The sequence below is a fragment of the Cyrtonyx montezumae genome, unplaced genomic scaffold (genome assembly GCF_038088225.1).
Source record: "Cyrtonyx montezumae isolate F1298 unplaced genomic scaffold, pur_monq_1.0 scaffold_15, whole genome shotgun sequence".
Lineage (NCBI taxonomy): Eukaryota > Metazoa > Chordata > Aves > Galliformes > Odontophoridae > Cyrtonyx > Cyrtonyx montezumae.
Window position 1 is genome coordinate 10,055,885 of NW_027071881.1, and position 18,768 is coordinate 10,074,652.

An 18,768-nucleotide genomic window follows, 5' to 3' on the forward strand; every position below is an offset into this window, starting at 1 on the left:
TCAGCGGCGGCGGCCGCCAACAGAGGGTTTGAACTGAGGCCCTCCTGAGGACGGACTGGGCTCCTGCACGGAGTGCGGGGCGGCCGCGCCTTCCCGCCGGTGCCTGGAGCGGAGAGCGAGCCGCTGCGGATCGTCCGTTCCGGCCTGGGGCGGCGCGTCGTGACCGAGTCCTCGGGCGGACGCGGGTGGGGTGAGCTCTGGCGCTGCGGGCAGGCGGGACGGGCCGAGTGGAGGAGCAGCGGCAATGTCTTGACTTGGCCACTAAAGACGCAGCAGCTTCTGTTTTTAATTCCCGATGTCAAATGCAGGAAATAACAATTTTCTGATGATTTGGACGCATCGCTTATATTTGAAATTCTTCTCTTTGAAGAACGCTCTGCGGCCGACGCTCCTTTGGCGGTAAGGTGTGAGCCTGCTGCCCTGAGCACTGCCCTACTCTGTTTTCATACTTGTGCCGTGCGCGGCTCCCTTGTAGGTAGGTAACAGCTTAGAAGCCCTGCAGTGTTCTGATGAGCCGTACCGTGAGCCCCCGCAGTGGCGGTGGTGCTCCGCAGCGTTTCTGGTAGTGTGTAAAAGAAGAGTATAAATGATAAATGTTGCACTAAGCAGCAGGAATGTACTTTCCATTTTGTGCACTGTCTGCATAAAGACACTTGATCTGTTTCTGTGTGCTCCTTCAGATCGGTTCTCTAAATGTTATTCACATAAGACCTGGGATTCCCTTTCAGAGGCAGAAATAGTGTATGAGTCTTCTTATATCCATAACTGTAATTGTAAGCAAAAGACAAATAACTCAGTTTCCAGCATCAGGTCAACACGATGGGACCAAGCAAGCCATCTTTGTCTGATGCTCCACTTGCACCCACTACCCAGCTATACCGAAGTGAAGCAAAGTCTGTTCAAACACAGGTATTGTTTGACTTTTTTAGCAGTGCTGAAGTGGTTTTCATTTGTGATCACTACAAAAAGATGAGTGAGGCCCATTTCCTGGGATAGGCCACTCATGAATGTCAGAACTTCATGCTTGCTTTTATGACACTGTCACTCATAATCAAACCCACCCTTTTTTTTTTTTTCTGTATAGAACTGAAATGTTTACCTTTAAGTACTGTTTGCCTGTCTTAGCCTCCTACTTTACTGCATAGTCACAGAACCTAGAAACTTTATTCTGTTACTGCAGTTTAGTTTTCCATTTCTCCATCATACATCCCTCATCATTTGTCCATCTGTTACCTTTGTAACTCTGCTTATGGTATGATACAATAATACCTATTTATATTACTAATGTAGTTGTTGTTATAGCTTATTAATTTCATTGCCGGAACTCTTTAAAATCTTTTGGTATTGTCCATTATGTGGTCATTTTGGAGCAGATTTTTCATTGTGGGTGCCTACCCAAAGGTGCAAATAATTACCTAATATTATTTACAAGAATATCTACATGCTTAATTCAAAATCATTTTGAATACTGGCTTTTATCTGACTGGAGGGAATCCTTACGTGCGTTGGAGAAGTACCGTTGTGACAGAATGCATTGTAATATGAAAGAGGCTTTGTTTTCCTTACTGTTGTGCACTAGTGGTGTATCACCCATGTTAAGTGTTCTGTGTAACATCAATTTCTGTTTGCACTTTGAAACAGCTCCAGTTTAAGAGGAATGTTCCAGCAGTTCCAGAGAACTTATCTCTCAGATTCTCTAACCCACATCCAATTATAATAGAAAAACTGAAGCTGTCTGATGATCAGAGAAATCTAGCTGGAAGTGATGACCTCAGCGTAAGAAGCTCTGGCATGTTTTCGGTGATATCTGAAGAGAAATTAAAACTGGCCATTCATCTAGCCAAAAGGGACATAAAACAAAGGCATCTTGAAAAGCAAGTGAAACAACAGGTGTTTGGAAATGCTGTCAATAAATCATTGTTGGCCCAGAAGTCACACGAGCAGAAGGACAAAGGTTCTGAATATCTAGGAAAGAAAAATGTGCTCAAGTCTCAAACTCTGCTGAAATATCAGCAGAAACTTGTCCAACCTACCAAAATGGAGACTATCACCTCTGGTACGAAAGTGTATCTCTACACACCAAATGAGGGAATGCTAGTGCCAGCTGTTTTGGGCTCTTCACTCACCCATAAAACAAAACCAGGCCCTAAGACAAACATTAAAATAAAGGAAAATAAAAATACGCTTGAAATCCAACGGTTGCAAAAAGAATTGAGAAGTTGTGTCCAGAAAATTGAAGACCTAACTAAAAAAGGTGTAAGACTGAGCATTAATTATTGTATGTAAATGCATGAGAGCTTGTTGATTTGTTCTTTCTACTTGTTTGTTTGACTTGGATTAAAATCAGATTTGTTCTGGATTTCTGAGAATAGAAAAACAACTGGAATATTTAGCCATTGTAGGTAATAACAAGGTTTAGTATCTTTGAGTATTTGAAGTGAGTTCCAGTTCAGTCTGCAATGGCAGTAAATTAGTGGCAGATTATTTAGTAACTTAATACTGGTGTAGACCTGTTAGGTAGAGCTTCAGACTGCAAAATGCAGTGCCATGATTAACCCCATTCTTGGCTGTGATAAGGGTCAGCAGTTCATGTAATTTTACAGGTCTGACTCTGTTGCTGACCATGGTCATTATCACATGGAATATCCCTTCGTTTGGTTTGGTTCAGCTGTCCCAGCTGTGTCCCCTTGCAGTTTCTTGCATGCACCCAGCCTACTCACTTGGGGGACGGAGCTGGAAAAAGAAAAAGCCTTGGAACTGTGCACTTGCTCCACAGCAACAGACAAAACATGGATGTGTTATCAGCACTGTTTTAAGTCATAAATCTATATGTATTATTATGATAAAGGAAATCCATCCCACCCAGACCTGTAACATTGCATTGGTCCCTTTATAATAACTACGTGAAGGTTTAAATAGATAGTCCAAGTTAGAAATGCTACTTGCAAGTTTGTCATGAGATTAAGGAGTCATGAATTATTTTGTAAATTGCATATGAAAAGGCATATTGTAAGAGTATTTAGTCAAGTTCTAATTAGATACATAAACTAGAGTTAAAATAACTAGCTTGCCTTTCTGCTCAAGGTTGGTCTGCATGAAAGATTCTTGTTGCTAAATTGTTTTATTTGTCTTAAACAAGATTTTCACTTGTTAAATTAAGATGTAAAACTTTATATTTCATGGATCTCAGAGAGAGATGAAGAACATTTAGATGCTGATGAAGAGCAACGAGTTTGCACTCAAAGGCAGAAGCAAGCAGCACGTTCAGCTCAGATGCTGTATGTACTCCAGCAACAGGTACAACTAGCGTTTCCAGCTGGGATTTGTATTCTGATAAATTTGATGTAAGTGAACTGAAAAGAGAAATTAATGGGAATGTGTCTGAATTTCCATGACGTTCTAGTTTGGGTCTGAGTGGTGTGACCAATATCTCTTATGACTGATTATAGGGAAAAAAAAGAACTTTCACTCGGATATCGCTGTGGAAATTTACTATTCATTTATAGACATGGAGCTAATTCTAACAGCCTTTTCCTACTCTCTCTCTTGATGAACAGGTAAAAGAAATTCAGGATGATTTAGAAAAATTGAGTCCTCATAAAATCAAACATACTAAAAAGGTAAGAAGAAATTATCGCAAAGAAATATATCTCATTTGGTCTCATGCTGCCTATGCTCCTTCCATCTTCTCCTAAGTTCTTACCTGCCTACGTTACACTGGAGAGGAAGGCTGCTGGCCTTCTGCTTTTGTGTGGTTTCTAATTCCTACTTCATTCCACTTGCTTTTCTGAATATCGCTCTGTTCTACTCTTGACTATTATATTTAATTCCCCATTCCTGTCACTCGATCATAGCCATTCTTTCTTATTTTCTTGTTTATCTATGATCTTTCAGAAAGATAATGCTGTGATAATTGCTACTGTTTGGCCAGCAATGTCTCATTGTTCTCTTCTGCTTTTCCATCAATCACTTGTATTTTCTTTTTTAAAAAGAAAACAAACTGGGGGATAGAGAATCTTCTACAGCTATGTTTTCATACATTGGGATCAAGTCCATGACTTTATTGGCGTAAAATTGTAGAAGCACCAGGAGTTATAATGTAGTTATAACACTACGCTGTTGTAGCTGATATTGTAGTTGTATTAGATATGTGGACTGTTGTGCAGTATCTTTAGAAGATTTCTTAAATGTCTGTTCTGTTTTCCCTGAAAAGTAGCGTAATATCCATCTTAATTATTACAGATCTTGAGTGTTTCTGCATGAAATGTTGGTAACAGTTCTTTGAATAGTATTAATATTAGTAACTATAGCTACTGAAGTATGTGTTTTTCATTTTTCCAGTCCCAAGCAGTATCCCGATTGGCAGCAGCACACAGAGGAGCTATACGAGCCTTACAGGCATTTGCCAATCAATTTACTGATCAAACAAGGCACTGGATTCCTACCCACTACAAGGAGCTGGGCAGTCTCATTCGACAGTTGTCACTCTGTTCTGCCAAACTAGAACTAGATTCTTCAACTTCTGACGTTATAATAGATATTTTGATGCAAGTTGAGGTAGGAATAAGTATTTTGTTTTTGCAGAATATCTTTTTGTTTTTTAATTAAAAGTCTGTCTTTTCTAATAAATATGCTTCTAATGTTCATAAATAATAGTAGTGTAAATCAAGTTGCATCCTGTTCACGGAAGCTCACTGCTGCAGTGTGTTAATGATCTTGTCTTTATTCACTGTCCTGGTGGAATGAGGACTTTTAGTGGTGGTGGTAACAGAACACAAGTTCCTGATTCATTTCCCATTTTCAAGGTTGAAAGAATTGCATTTAATATGTTGGTGTAAGTTAAATGTCTGTTGTTCTGCAGTGCGTCCTTTCGTCATTGGGACTAGCAATGAATCTGCCTCACATACAATAGTGAGTGTAGACAATAGCTACAATTTTAAGCTCTCTGCCCTTCAAATGAATTTTGTTAGTAATATTTGATATTTGATAACATCTGCTGATAAAATACAAAAGTTCTGATTCATAATTCCTGCTGTTGTCTCTAACTACAGGATATATATATATATATTTAAGTAATAGCATACAATACCTGAACTATTCTGAAATCAGTATTTAATTATCTCAAATAAAAACAACTGATCCAATAGCTGCAACATTTTTTTTTACCTTAAAATACTATTCCAATACTAAGAGCTATGTTTTTATTGTTCTGAACTGTTTATGAGCACTTTAACAGTGGTTGCCTCAGAATAGGAAAGGAAGTAGAATTAACATTGTACTTCACAATGGAAAATGTGTTTGTCTTACCTTAGTCCTGTGGGCATTTTTTTTAGACTTTGTGTCGATCTGTTTTTTAATGTGCTTTAAGCAGATAATCTGATAGTCAGTTGTGAATTTAAAAAAAATGCAGACCTTCTTTTATGGTTAAATTAAACAAAGATGCTTCTGCACGAACAAACTGTCAGGATTAGTCACTACAAAACAAGCAAACAGAAACAAAACAGCAACAAAGCCACATTAAAAAGCTCCAGTTATTCAGAATCTCTTGATTTTTTTTTTTCCTTTATGATGTCATGTTAACTGAGAAAGTAATTAAAATTACAAAAATCTGATGCAGGGTCTGATTTCATTGCTGGAGAAGAAACAAATGCCTAAAAAAGTGAAGAAATGTCTTTCAGCATCTCATGGCAACTCTCCAGTGAACGCTGAGTCATTTCCAACCAGAAAGCAGCTAACATCTCCAAAAGGGGAAAATAAACCTCGCATCGTAAAGGACCGGTATGGACAAGAACCTGGAAAATCTCCAGCTGCCAGAGGTCTCTTGATCGGTTTGTATCTTATTAGTTAATTGTTAGTTAACGTATACTCTGCAGTTCAGTTTTTTAGTGCGTTACATATTGCTGGGCAGAAATGTGTATCAGCCCATATGTAGTCATCAGATTCATCTGGCTTTGTTATACTTTCAGTGTTTTGGTTTCTTTCCCTGGCAGTTACTGTGAGATGATAGACCTGCAGGTATATCTGTCTCTTTATATTAATGTCATCATCATGTTTTTATTTTTGTATTTTACAGTGGATTACACTTGGATTGCTTTTCTGCAATGAATATTTAAATGACAGTTTACAAGTTAATTTCAATAGTGCACACAGAATATATCTAAATATTTATGTAGAAAATACTGTATATTCTTTTGAAACTGAAAGTCATTATTAATGAGTCTCCAGAAAAATTATAATTGTTTTTAGAACTGGAGGGAAAAAAAGATGTACTAAAGTTTTGGCTCAGAATTTCCTTAATTTGTGTATTTTCTCTACTTTTGAAAGACTTTGAGGAGTGTGGCTTTTGTTCTTGACAATCCATTCATCTCTTCTGCACACTGATTGCAGTCTCAGTACTTAGAAACAAATTAACTAATAGTTCAACTGAAGTCTTTGTTTTTAACTGCTAGACTGAGATGCAACCTTTGGGAATTAGTTTTCTTTATTCTTCTTTTACCTTGTATATGAAATGGACTTTATTCTTTCCCAGCATGTTTTGAAGTAGTTGCTAACTGCAATATTTTGGCACCTCATGAAATCTATTACAGCTTACTGCATGGCTGCATATGTGTCTGCGTTTGTATGCGTATATATGTTTATATGTAAATAGAGAATGTGTATGTTTTCATATATATATATTCATATGTGTATGCATACATAAAACTAAATCTTCTCTTCAATGAATCAGTGTAAAAAAGGCAGTTAATTTAATGCATGTCAGGAAATATGAAGCTTTTTGTTTGTTTTGCTTTTAATTTTGGTCTTTCTGAATTATGGTAGAACTTCAAATTTTGTGATTGGGTATACCTAGCACAACAGAAAAGTCGGATATAGACATTAAGATTATTCTTGCACCCTTGAACTTACAGCTGAAGATTTCTTTATTATTTTTGATACAGATAAACATCAACATGTAGCAAAAATTTCAGCAGTTCAGAAAATGAACAATCACTCTCATATATTGCATGATAAATTCCAGGAAGGAAATGATCTACCCATTCCGGAAAGAAATACCATTTTACAGGGAAGCCTAGATGCACTGGTGAGATCTAGAGCTGTAAAAAAAGATCCCATCCTTCAGAGTGGCTCTTTAAAGAAGAAAGACGTATTATTACCTGCAAAATCTCAGGTATGGAAGTTTTAAAAGAATTTATGCTTTCTTCAACTTGTCCTCTGGGATTTGTTATTAGTGTAAGGCATTTTCAGACTTGTACTTCCTCACATACACTTTTTTTAACCTGAGTTCGGAAATAAACAGTGTTATTTGCTTAGGTTACTTCTGATGGTTACATTTTATCAGTTGTTTTTTGAAAGTAGTGTTGCTGCTTATCAGAAATGCATTGTACAACTAGAAACAGGATGAAAAAAGGAGAACTGTTTGCTCAAAGCTGGTTTCATTTTTGAAATTTACATTATTAAGTTTATATTAGTAATTAAAGCTGAAATGCCTTCATCTTACTGGTCATCTTTTGTCATGTAAAATGCCTTCGTGGTATTATTGTGCTAATGTTAACCTTAGTAGGTTACACTTGAGGAATTTCAGTTCCACATCTTTGCTCTATATGTGCTTCCATATCAGACACCATTTTATCAGACTTCCCCCTGCTACCACCTGTTGCACAGAAGTAAAATGTTACAGAATACTGACAGGAAGGTTCAATCTCTACTGCCATCCCACTAACATCTGCCTCTGATGTTGTGGGCCAACATAATAAAATAAGGCATTAGTTCTGGAATGGACCTCCTAGTTTGATGGTCAAATAAAGTGTTACCTTAGGAACGCTTGCAAAAATTGTAATTGCAAAATTTAAGCATGTCTTGTTAGAGCACAGTTGTATTTGCCTTTAAATGAGTTGTAAATCCTCCATGAGTCAGCTATGCAATAAGGTCAAGAGACATGATTTCCAAACAAACTCTAAAGCAGAATACAAAATATTTTGAAAATTAAGCAATGGAGATGCATGTTTTTAATGTAATTGTATTAATTTTAAGGGAACGCCTAAATCTCTAAAACTAAGGCAGGTGCAGCCTCAAGGAAAGCATGCCCGATTTCAAGAGACAACTATAGCTTTTCAGTTAAAAGAGAACAAACGATTTGTTAAGGAGAGCAGCATACCCTGGGTGCCTCCAAACCCTACATCTCCACCTGCTTCACCTAAACGGTATGTTCATAGTCTAGAGGATCCAGTGTTCACCCTGCTTTTCTATGGAAATGATACTGTATCTGTTCTAGTAAATAGAATGAGTAGTGCCTACCTGTCAGACTACAAAGGCAAGTGGCATAGCTCAGCTCACAAATAGGCATTTGTATTTTTTTTTCTTACTCAGAATAAAGTGGCCTTGTTCATGCAACACGGGAAAAAACATTGTCTTTACGTTTTTCCTGGATCATATCTGAATATCATCAGCAAGTCACAGGCCAAAACTCTAGGAAAAGTACTGTCAGTTTTCATAGCATGCAGAATGGATGTTCACTTGCCATGATGGTGTTTTGCTTAAATTTTTAAATTCATTTAACTAACCTGTTATTATGCTATTTGTGTCTGTCAGTCCTGCCATAATGGTTCTTGAAACTCATCAGCTAATTTCACTTCTATTTGACAGACTTAAAAGTAATAACAATATGTTCCTTCAAGTGCCATGATATTATTCATCTAAATGAAGAGTTTCTATTGGGGTCTTTTCTGGAGAAAGTAATTCAGTCATAGTAATCACAGAATCATAGATTATCCTAAGGTGAAAGGCACATCCACAAGGACCATCACGTCCAATGCCTGGCTCCACACAGGACCACCCAAAAGTGAAACACTGTGTCTGAGAGTGGTGTCCCAAAGCTCCTTGAGCTCTGGCAGCTCAGGGCTGTGCCCACTGCTGTAGGGTACCTGCTCCATGCCCACCACCCTCTGGTACAGAACCATTTCCTGACCCCCACCTGACCTTCCCGTCATGCATCTCCATGCAGGTCTGTCAGGCCATGTCAGTGTTACAGAGAGCGGAGCTCAGCACTACCCCTTTGCTCCTTGTGAAGATCTATAGGCTGTTGCAAACTAGGTTTTGTGACAATAGGCCACCATGAGGTCTCCTCTCCTCTAGGCTGAACAAGTCAAAGGGACCTCAGCCTCCCCTCATGTGGCCTTGCCCTCCAGGCACTTACTCCATCTTCAGAGCCCTCTCTCTGTTGCCCTCTAATAGTGTTATGTCTTTACACTGTGGTGCTAGGTTTTGTCGCTGGAAAGCTTTCTAATATTAATTTTTTCTATACATTTTTTTCAAGATTTTTATAAACTAGTATTCAGAATCTGATTATTTCACTCTCCAGTTGTTATAATGTATGTTTTGTAACTCTCTCTATGTTATTGTCTTATATTTGAAGACTAGCATGGCGTGAAGCAGGAGCTTCAAGAAGAATGAAAGTTCTGACTGACCTTAACAGAGGAGAAATGAAAAAAGAAGAAAAGTTAAGGTAACTACTTGCTCAGAAGAGCTAATAAGTGGTACCACATCTTGATATAGTATTCCTACCATTCCCATTAGCAATATAAAAACTTCTCAACTTTCCACTTCCCCAAAAAGCGGATTTGTGTTTTTATTTTTATTTTTTTATTACTGTTTTTATGCCAAATTTTAAAATTGTCTTTTGTTCTGATTTTGTGTGGTTGTCTAGGTTGCAAGATGCTTCTGCGAATCAGTGCGCAGACAGAGTTGACAAAGCAGTATGGGAGCACCTAGGACTTCCGTTGGATGGTGCTCAGGTAGTACAGTCAGAGTTATGGCAGTATTTGAAGGGTACATTTATAAAGGGTCAATATAATGTTTGTTTTCAACGTGGTGCAATTCAGGGTTTTTTTTTTGAAGAAACATGTCAAATAATTTATGTAGTCAGTACGTTTTGGGATACTTGACAAGTGTATTTCCATTTCAGTATGTAGGCCTTAAATTACTGTAATCAAATTTGCCAAAGCTGCGTTCATTTTTTTTAATGTTTTCTTAGTAGTTTATTGTCAAGTAGTGAACAGTCATAACTGTTCTGTACTAATCATGACTAGACTTGATAAGATTATTTTATTAATTCATATTTAATGACTAAGTACATTTTGACTACTAGTAATTATGGTTCATAATACAGAAGGTTCATTATTCTAAGTGGATTTATGGTTTATTGGCAGATCAATATTTCTTTGGGAACAAACTGTCATTTGAAGAGTCCTTCCATTATAAACCGGCTTTCAACTCATGCATCTGAGAAGGTATATTCTACATGTCAGAGAGTAAAGCTGAGTTTTTATCTTTGCCATATGGCCGAATACATCTAGAAAAGTAGTAATGATTTCTTGAACTTAACATTTTCCAACACCTCCTAGCTTACAATACCTTACAGCTCTCTACAACTACTTGAAAGGAGGTTGTGGCAAGGTGGAGGTCAGTCTATTCTCCTGGGTAAGTAGCAGTGGGACAAGAAGGAATGACCTCAAGTTGTTCCAGGGGAGGATCAGGCTGGATCTTAGGAAAAATTTCTTCTAGGAAAGAATAGTCAGGCACTGGACCAGGCTGCCCAGGAAGGTGATGAGGTTACTGGCCCCAGATGTGTTCAAAAAATGTTTAGCTGTTGTATTAAGGGACGTGGTTTAGTGGGGAAATACTGGTGGTAGGTGGATGGTTGGACTGGATGATCTTGGAAGTTTTTTTCCAACCTTGGTGATTCTGTGAATAGAGATATCATAGCATGGCTAATGATAGGGCAAGGGGGAACAGTTTTAAGTTAAAAGAGGGGAGTTTTAGGTTAGATGTTAAAAATAAATGCTTCTCAGTAATGAGAAGGTGGTGATCCCCTGTCAGAGGCTGCCCTGGAAAGCTGTGGCTGCCCCATCTCTGGAGGTGTCCAAAGCTAGGCTGGAAGGGGGCCCTAAGAAACCTGATTGGAGGTGTTGCACTCAGCCCATAGCAGAGTTGTAGTAAGGTTATCTGTAAGGTTCCTTCCAACCCAAGCAATTCTGTGATTCTAATTGGTAAAATTGAACACAACTGAAACCTACAGCTTTGGCCTGTGTTTACTCACTATGTATTCTTCTATATTTACTCATGACCTTCAGCAGCTGCTGTGGGACTACTCCTGTATGTTCTGTTAAATGCATGTTTTGTAAGATGTGGGCCTTCACTTCTTATTCTTGAATCTTGGGTGATTTCTGAACCTGTGTTTAGGAACTTAGAAACTTAGTTATGTAGAGAGCTATCTCCATGTTCAAGGATTTTTACTGGTAGGAATATACCAAACTGTTTTTATTGATTTGGCTTACTATGTGAGTGAAAGAAAAACAGGAAATTATTTGGGTTTTCACTGAAAAGTTGTAATGACGTTTGGCTTCTTAACAGAAACTACCATAAGAAATGTGATTTATAAGCATCTTTTTTTCCCTCAAAAATTTTCTATTTCTTTTATTTTCCCTCCTGTTTTTTTCCTCTTCCTCATTGGCTGTGTATATTTTGCTTTTTTTTTTTTTTTTTTTTTTTTTTTTTTTTCAGGTTGCAGCAAATGCAGATATTCTGAGTGAAAAGATATTGGATGATCTTCTGGAAGATACTGCTCAGGAGCTCTGGAATATGGAACAGCACAAGAGACTTCAGGCTGAGATTCTGTTTGAGGCTGACAGTTCCAGTCTGGAGACAATGTTGCAAAGAATGGAAGAAATTGAAGTAAGTTTTTATCTGTTCGTTGGTCTGATAGTGCCAGCTTCTGGTTTCATGACTATAATATCAGTAGGTGTTCTGCATTGTTTGAAACAAGGAAGGAGTTTGTACTTCCAGCAAAAAATTGTGTAATAGTAGAAAGAAGGATGTTTGCCCTAATGGTTTTATTGATAACTTTAGGATTGTCAGACCTGAGTTTGCTTCCTTCCACAAAGTTTTGTGGCTTAAGTCATCATATGTGAACAGATATGTTTAGATAAATTTATCCTAAATTAGAACTACTGAATTTAGCGTCAGTTGCCTGAGATCTATTTGTAAGCTGAAAGCATGAAGTTTGTAGTGTGTAATAACCGTTTAAGGCACTTGAGCTATGTTTGTATTTATTGTTGGTATGGCAGGAAATCCCATCAGCTGTTTTATGAAGTGCTGTTTATCTGAAATGAGAGTAGTTGCCACAGTACTGGCAACTAGTTGAACTTTCTAGTCTAGGATTTTGAATGAGATGACTATCTGTGGTTTCTTTTCTCTTTACTCCTTTTCCATATTATATTAACCATGCAAAATAGTCATGCTTTTGCAAGGAGGATCATCACCTGCTATCCTATCAAGTGATAACTGCTACAGCTGTACTGTTAGGCATGTGTTAATTGATTACTTTTGTATGTTTGAAAACAGAGACACCAAGAAACCATATGCAGGAGATTCACCCAGATTGGGTACAGTGATTCAGAATTCAGAGCCCAAGAGGATAAAATGGGTAAGTGTTTTTTTTTTTCCGGTATCTCTGACTTTGAATTCAGATGGTTTGAAATCAGATTAAATTATATGTGATCATGCACTTTTGCATTACAATGGTGATACGAGTGCTTCTGCATAAGTTTTACTGGTCCTAAAGAAAGTATGAAGAGGCAAGTTAACATTCATCAGTTTGTTAGAGGTACTGGTTACCAGAGGCACTGACCAAGAGGTCAGCTAGAGGCTGACTGGCAAGGTGTCCATGCCCGCCGTATATATAACAGGAGGAGACAATAAAGCATCATGAATCAGGCTAGTCGAGGTTATTCACAGGAAGTAAGGATACTCAGTTGCAGCTACAGAGCAGTTTCTCACAAACAAGTCTTTTCTAGGTGGAGAACCTAGAGGCAGTTTACTTGGGTTCCCAAGGAAATAAAAGTTCTTTTTTAACAGACTAGTCACCTGTTGAGGCCATGATCTGTGTTTCTTCCACACAACTGTCCAGACCTATTTTTGATTATAGGTGCTCTTCTGAGAGGAATGTTTCTGAAATACAGTACTAAAAGTAGAAGGATCCATTCTGAGAACAGGCCATTATTTTCTATTTGCCTTTGTTGAATCTACATTTGCATGCAAAGCACTGCTAGTGTAACTTAGTTAAAGGATATGAATCTTTAATGCATACTACCAATCATCACGTGGTTAAGTTTTAATGTTGTCGTCCTTTTAAAGGTCATTGCTTAACTTAGATATTTTCTTTTCTAATAAATTGTGTGTAGTGATTTTAGTGCAAAGAAGATGATATATTAATGTCTGTAATTGGAGTACCTACACTTCAACTCATGTGTGAGCTGTCTGAATCTACTTCAGAAGAAAGCTAGTTTATTTTTCTAAGTCTGAAGTCTCCTAAAGCCACTTCACTATTTTTCTTGTTGTGCTCTTTCTTGTTGTGTGACTGGGAATTTGTAAGTCTAAATCTTAGAAGGAGTGTTTAGTGGGTTCTTTCTTTATCCTTCTGTTGGACTGAATACAACAGTGAAGCTACATCAATTTACCACGTTGAGGATCTTGTCAGTCTGGTCACATACTAACTGTAATGGAAATGTGTTGTTTTATACCAGGTAGAAAATCTAACAATAAGGCAGGTAAAAACTTACTCCAAATCTTGTTTCATTTTTCTATATCCTGGATTTACTGCCAAGGTCTAATAGATGACATTAACTTTTGAGTGGTATTTTCTATCTGACTGAACTCCTGGAAATCCTTTCTTGAATTCACATTTTTAGGGATTTGTCATCTTTAGTACTTTTCTATTTTTTACCTGAAGAATATGACTATAAAAGAAGCAAAAGTTTTTTTGAGGTCCTAACTGCATTAACTGTAGCTTTTCTCTTCCAAAGAAACAAGTTTTAATGTTATTTTCTTTCTTCTAGGTCTACAAATGGCATTAACAGCTCATATACCTACATCTCCCCATTCAATTCAGATAACCAATTTAACTAGACAGATAGAGTCAGAAAATGACATTTTATTTGAAAAACATTTTTATGACAAGTAAGTAGAATACTTGACTGTAGACAAAGCTGTGGTACGTTTTTGCTGTGCATCTTCTTTATATTGTTTTCATTAGAGGGAATTATGTTTACTGTTTGAAGTTATTTTCTGATCTTTCAAAAATTATACTTGAAAATCTAGTTCTGATTTAATGACTCCTTTATATTTCCAGTGGCACTTATGAAAATGAAGAAAAACAGGAGAAACTGCTGTCTGGAAATGACATTCTGCAGCCCTTGACTCAGGATTCTGTGCAGAAGGAGCCCTGTGTTTCTTTGTCAGTTACAAAGCATGTGCTCCAGAGCATCCTGGATTACAATAGCAAATACAAACATCACCTAAAGCTTATTTTCCATGAGGCAGTAGGCAGTTTCAATCCATGGCAGATTGCTGAAAGGTATATGAACTACCTGTATTTTTGAAGTGAATGTATCAGCTGTTTTTTTTGTTTGTTTGTTTTCTGTCCTTAATTCTTACCATAAGAGGGCATTATAAATCTTCCTATATAAAATAAGTGTTAAAGAATGTTTAGAAGAAACACTCACCTGCTATGCTAAAAAGATCTTGGATACAGTAGCTTTATTATATTTCAGAATATTTGCAAAACTCTGAAGATAAACTTTCTGGAGGCCAATAAAGAATTGTGTTTTTTATGCTAAAATGATTTTCCTTTCTGTTATGCCCGCTGTTACCTGTAAGCCACTCAGCTCATTTTTCCTTAAGCCTTATTGCTCTCTGTAAGGCCTGATTTAGTGGCAACTAAAATCAGAAAATGCTCCTTATTTACTTCAGTGATCTTGTAATGAGCATCACAGTATATTAACTATTACTCCTAAGAGGCATATAAATATGAGATCACAGCGTTGATATCACTGGTATGAATTAATGAAATTCAAAATCTGACCTCAGCCTTTTTTCTTGTCTCCCCTTTACCTCAGTCTTGCTGAGGAACTAACAGAAGAAGCCCTATTTGATGTGGCAGCAGAGCTGCAGGATGTTTGTGAGGATTATGCAGAAGCTGTATTCACATCAGAGTTTTTGCAGCCAGCACAGTAAGTGCTTTCAAATCTGCCTTTCCCGTTACCAAATGGATCAACTTCAGTCAAATAGTTTTATCAGACAAATTTATTTTTCCTATTTTTGCTTGTTTGTTGTTGTTATTTGTTTGTTTGTTTGTTTTTGTCTGTGGGATTTTGTTCCCTAAATGAATTAAATCCTACAAGAATTCATCTCAGGTTTTTGTAAAGCCACAGTCATTATGTTTTTCATTTCAGACTTCCTGGGTTTATCAGGACTATCTTTTTGTTGTTATTGTTTCATTGTTTTGGCTGGGATTTCAGTAGAATGATGTAAACTGTTACAGGTGTAACAGTTTTGATATTTCGATAGGTATACACATCCATTTATTTACCTGTGATAGCTTCATCCTTTTTTGTGTGTGAACTACTGATGAGAATAAAATACTGAGAAGGAGATGCTGGGTTTAAGCTATGTCATAGACTTATCTGTACTGGGCCTCAATTTTCTTTCAACTGAGAGAATCTCGCTTACCTACCTCACAAAGGAGTTATGGGTTTTAGCTAATTTTCTGTCAATAAAATGCATTGAATTTGTCTGATAGTTGTGTTGGAAGAACAGTTCGTTATTGATATGACTCTAAAACCCAGATGGAAAAGTCAAGAATAAAAACTGTTGGATTTGCTCTTTAAGGCTTTATACATTGTATAATAAAGACATTCTCTGACCACCATGAGGAGGCATTAATTCATTTTAGAATGTGGAAATCTAAAGGAAGGACTCTCATGGCACAGTGTACTCTTACACTGGCTGTAGACAGAGCTTGCATTCTTATAGTGAACTTCTGAATGAAGTACTTGTGTTTGTTTTAGAATGTCACTAGTATATTATGCACAGACAGATGAATCCTTTCAGGTGGAAAGGATGGTGGAGACTTTCTTCTTTGTATCTTTAAATTAGCTTAAAATATTTAAACCCAGCATTTAGTCATCCAGCCTACATTCTTTAGTCTTAACAATCCTATTAAAATAAAGCAAAATAAATGAAAACTGTCATTTCTGCAATATTAAATTAACTTGTTAAATTCAAGTAATCACTGTACTAGTTTGGGTTATGTCTGGAATGAGCAACAAGAAAGATCTATGGTACTATATTGGGGAAGTATGAGCTCAGCCCTTGAGGTAAACCAACAAACAGTACAACAGTTTGTATCCTTTGACTAACTTCTTTTCTACAGTAGTGTTGCACTCATCAGAATAATTTAACCTTCTAATCTGATTTTTTCTCCTCTTACTTGAACATTATTTTCTTAAAATGATTGCTTTTATTGAAGACTGTTTTACTGTTTTGTCTTGAATTTTACACCAAATGTAACAATGTAAATATTATTACTGATGTGTGATTTTGTGTGATTTCTGAAATTCTAAAAACCACCTTTTGCTTTCTGTAGTTGTAAACATAAGTCTACTTTAAAATAAAAAATAGTAAGTAAAAATAGTGTCTGTATCTGCATGTATGTTCATGAAAGTATTGTCAAGGTACATTGTTTTTTAATAAATGTGTCTAGTATAGGACTAAGCATATTTTTAGGTTAAGATATCTTCCTACTCAAAGCATTTGGAACAGTCAGCACCCAACCTGGCAGCTTTAAAAGAGTCAGACTACCCTATTTCTTCAGTGTAACGTGATTTTCTGACAAAGTAAGTATGTTTTCTCTGCTGTGGGTGGTATCTGATAATGCAAAGTGAGTTTTTATTCGGAATGAGATTTTGTGCTGATTGGGCTCTGTCTTTAAGAGAAAATCTGTGGATAGTTAATGCTTTAGGTAGAAACCTTGACTTTACACTCTTCAGTCCTTCCTATGGAACTTAACTGATGATTTTGTACTGACTATTGACAAAAGCAAACCAGACAATTTGGGAAGTTTCTACTCTGAAAATTTTGTAATTGTAAAGTTTTGAGGTAAAGTGAATGCATGTCATTGTTAAGGGACAAATCAGAATCAACCTGGATGAATATTACGTATATGCATAATTTTTGTTAAGGTATGTTCATGGAGACTGTATATGGGGCTGAACCACATAGTCCAACCATAATATCGCTGCAAGTGTTAACTGTACATCTAATTATTGTGTTAACTGACATGCATTTCTTTATAGTGCTGTCATCCATCTCAGTCTGTAGCTTCTTTAAAGCTAAGTACTGTGTGACTATAATAAGCAGTTTCAGATTGAGAAAGTATTTTAGTTTTATAGATAGGGAAGAATAGATCTTATTGGAGCCCGTGCTGTTTCTTATTGCTGAAGGTCTTTAGGAACAGGTTAGATATCCAAAATATACTATCCTACCTGTGTTGGGAAGGATTTCCTTCCATGGATCTTTAAGATCTTTACAGGCCCATTTTTTCTTCACTCTTTATGTGTAATTTTCTTCAGTGTCAGAGCTGTGAAAGGGAAGGAACAGAAAAGAATAATTCAGTGGTAGTATAGATGTTTGGATGACTCCGTTAAATGCCAGTCGCTACAGTCACATATAGCTGAAGTAGAAGTGAGGTTGATGGAGTGGTTCAGAGTGACACAGACAACAGAAGCATATCAGAGCAGTCTGGTGCAAAGGCAGTGCCAGAGCTCAGTGCACCACGGTATTGGTGTGATCACTTTCCAGCTGGTGCTTTGGGCACCCTTGGTTCCTGGCTTGTCCTTTCCTGTTACTCCCTGATAGGTAATTAGGTATTATAAGAAGCAATGAAGAAAGTGGATGACTCTGGAAACACTCTATGAGAACTGTGAAGACAGAACTACTCATCTGAATTCTGTGAGTAGTTCTTGTAACTCCTGAAAGCACACAATCTGCTCTGTAAATATTTAACTGTAGAAATTACATCAGCATGCGTCTGGGAGTGAGATGGTTATGGCAACAGTGCTTGCTCTACCAGTGCTTTGGAGAACTAATTTTTTTTCTATTAATGCTGGACTTAATTCAAACTGCCATTAATGTCACTGTAAGAACATTAACACCTTTCCTCTGTTTGGTTTGTTTTATCTCTGGGTTATTCCTGGAGGCTAACTTTCTGCCATTTCTCTTTTGACTGCTTTTCTCCTACCAGGAATTTTCTTATTATTATTTTTGGGTCACTTTTTGAGATCTGATTCACCAACAACAGGAGAAGGGGTTCTGTTCATAACGAATGGGCTTGCCAACTGTCAGACAGTTTGCTTCAGTATATTTCCTCAAGGCATGTCCTTGAAGAATATAGTAGGTTTCAAGTACGTGTCATCAGAAGACCCCATGTTATCTCTTGCAGCATGCTTGAAGTGCCAGGTTGGACTTTGGTTTTAGAATGCTAGTCTGGTCTGAGAGAATGAAGCAGGTTGAAGGTCCTAGCTGATCATTTGTCATCTGTTTCCTTGTGTTTTACCTGAGTGTTAGTGTCTGCTTGTTCTCTCTCATGTAATAGTTTGCAATGTATAGGTAAAAGGAGTGCCTTGACTGACGTTTCTACCACAGGCAGGGGAGGTGTCTGACCATTGGGCCCCCGGGCACTATTGTAATTTTAATGTGGAACAGAGATGGGGCTGGCAGAATCTGCCTTCTAAAATATCTCAATGAGAAGAGCTCACATAAATGCAAAGTGTTATTTCAAGCTGTATTGTTCTGTATAGAAGGAAATGCAAGCTGATGTTCAAAGTTCAGTGGTTACTTTCACCTGTTTATTGGAGTTTATGTCTCTCACAGTCA

The 18,768-nt window shown here is 37.2% G+C and overlaps 1 protein-coding gene across 2 annotated transcripts; it reads left to right on the forward strand.

Moving 5' to 3' along the window:
* Window positions 1–202: 202 nt before the first annotated feature.
* Window positions 203–15,282, forward strand: KIAA0753 (KIAA0753 ortholog). Of its 2 annotated transcripts, XM_065732157.1 has the most exons (15): window positions 205–909; window positions 1,642–2,254; window positions 3,191–3,297; window positions 3,558–3,620; window positions 4,342–4,557; window positions 5,618–5,828; window positions 6,939–7,168; window positions 8,032–8,201; window positions 9,413–9,502; window positions 9,704–9,791; window positions 11,560–11,730; window positions 12,400–12,481; window positions 13,893–14,013; window positions 14,186–14,410; window positions 14,952–15,282. In XM_065732157.1, the coding sequence occupies exons 1-15, from the start codon at window positions 820–822 to the stop codon at window positions 15,067–15,069; spliced, it is 2,595 nt and encodes an 864-aa protein (XP_065588229.1). In that variant the 5' UTR covers window positions 205–819; the 3' UTR covers window positions 15,070–15,282. The 2 variants fall into 2 exon arrangements, with proteins under 2 accessions (XP_065588228.1, XP_065588229.1); XM_065732156.1 differs by lacking the exons at window positions 14,186–14,410; window positions 14,952–15,282 and having other exon boundaries at window positions 203–909; window positions 5,618–5,816; window positions 13,893–14,105.
* Window positions 15,283–18,768: the final 3,486 nt, after the last annotated feature.

What these genes read in the sequence shown, in the direction of transcription:
- KIAA0753 (XM_065732157.1), top strand. Translation starts at nt 820, where the DNA reads ATGGGACCAAGCAAGCCATCTTTGTCTGATGCTCCACTTGCACCCACT. An exon ending in TGCCAGAGGTCTCTTGATCG is followed by an intron (nt 5,829 to 6,938) that starts GTTTGTATCTTA and finishes TTTTTGATACAG; the next exon opens with ATAAACATCAACATGTAGCA. An exon ending in AAAGAATGGAAGAAATTGAA is followed by an intron (nt 11,731 to 12,399) that starts GTAAGTTTTTAT and finishes GTTTGAAAACAG; the next exon opens with AGACACCAAGAAACCATATG.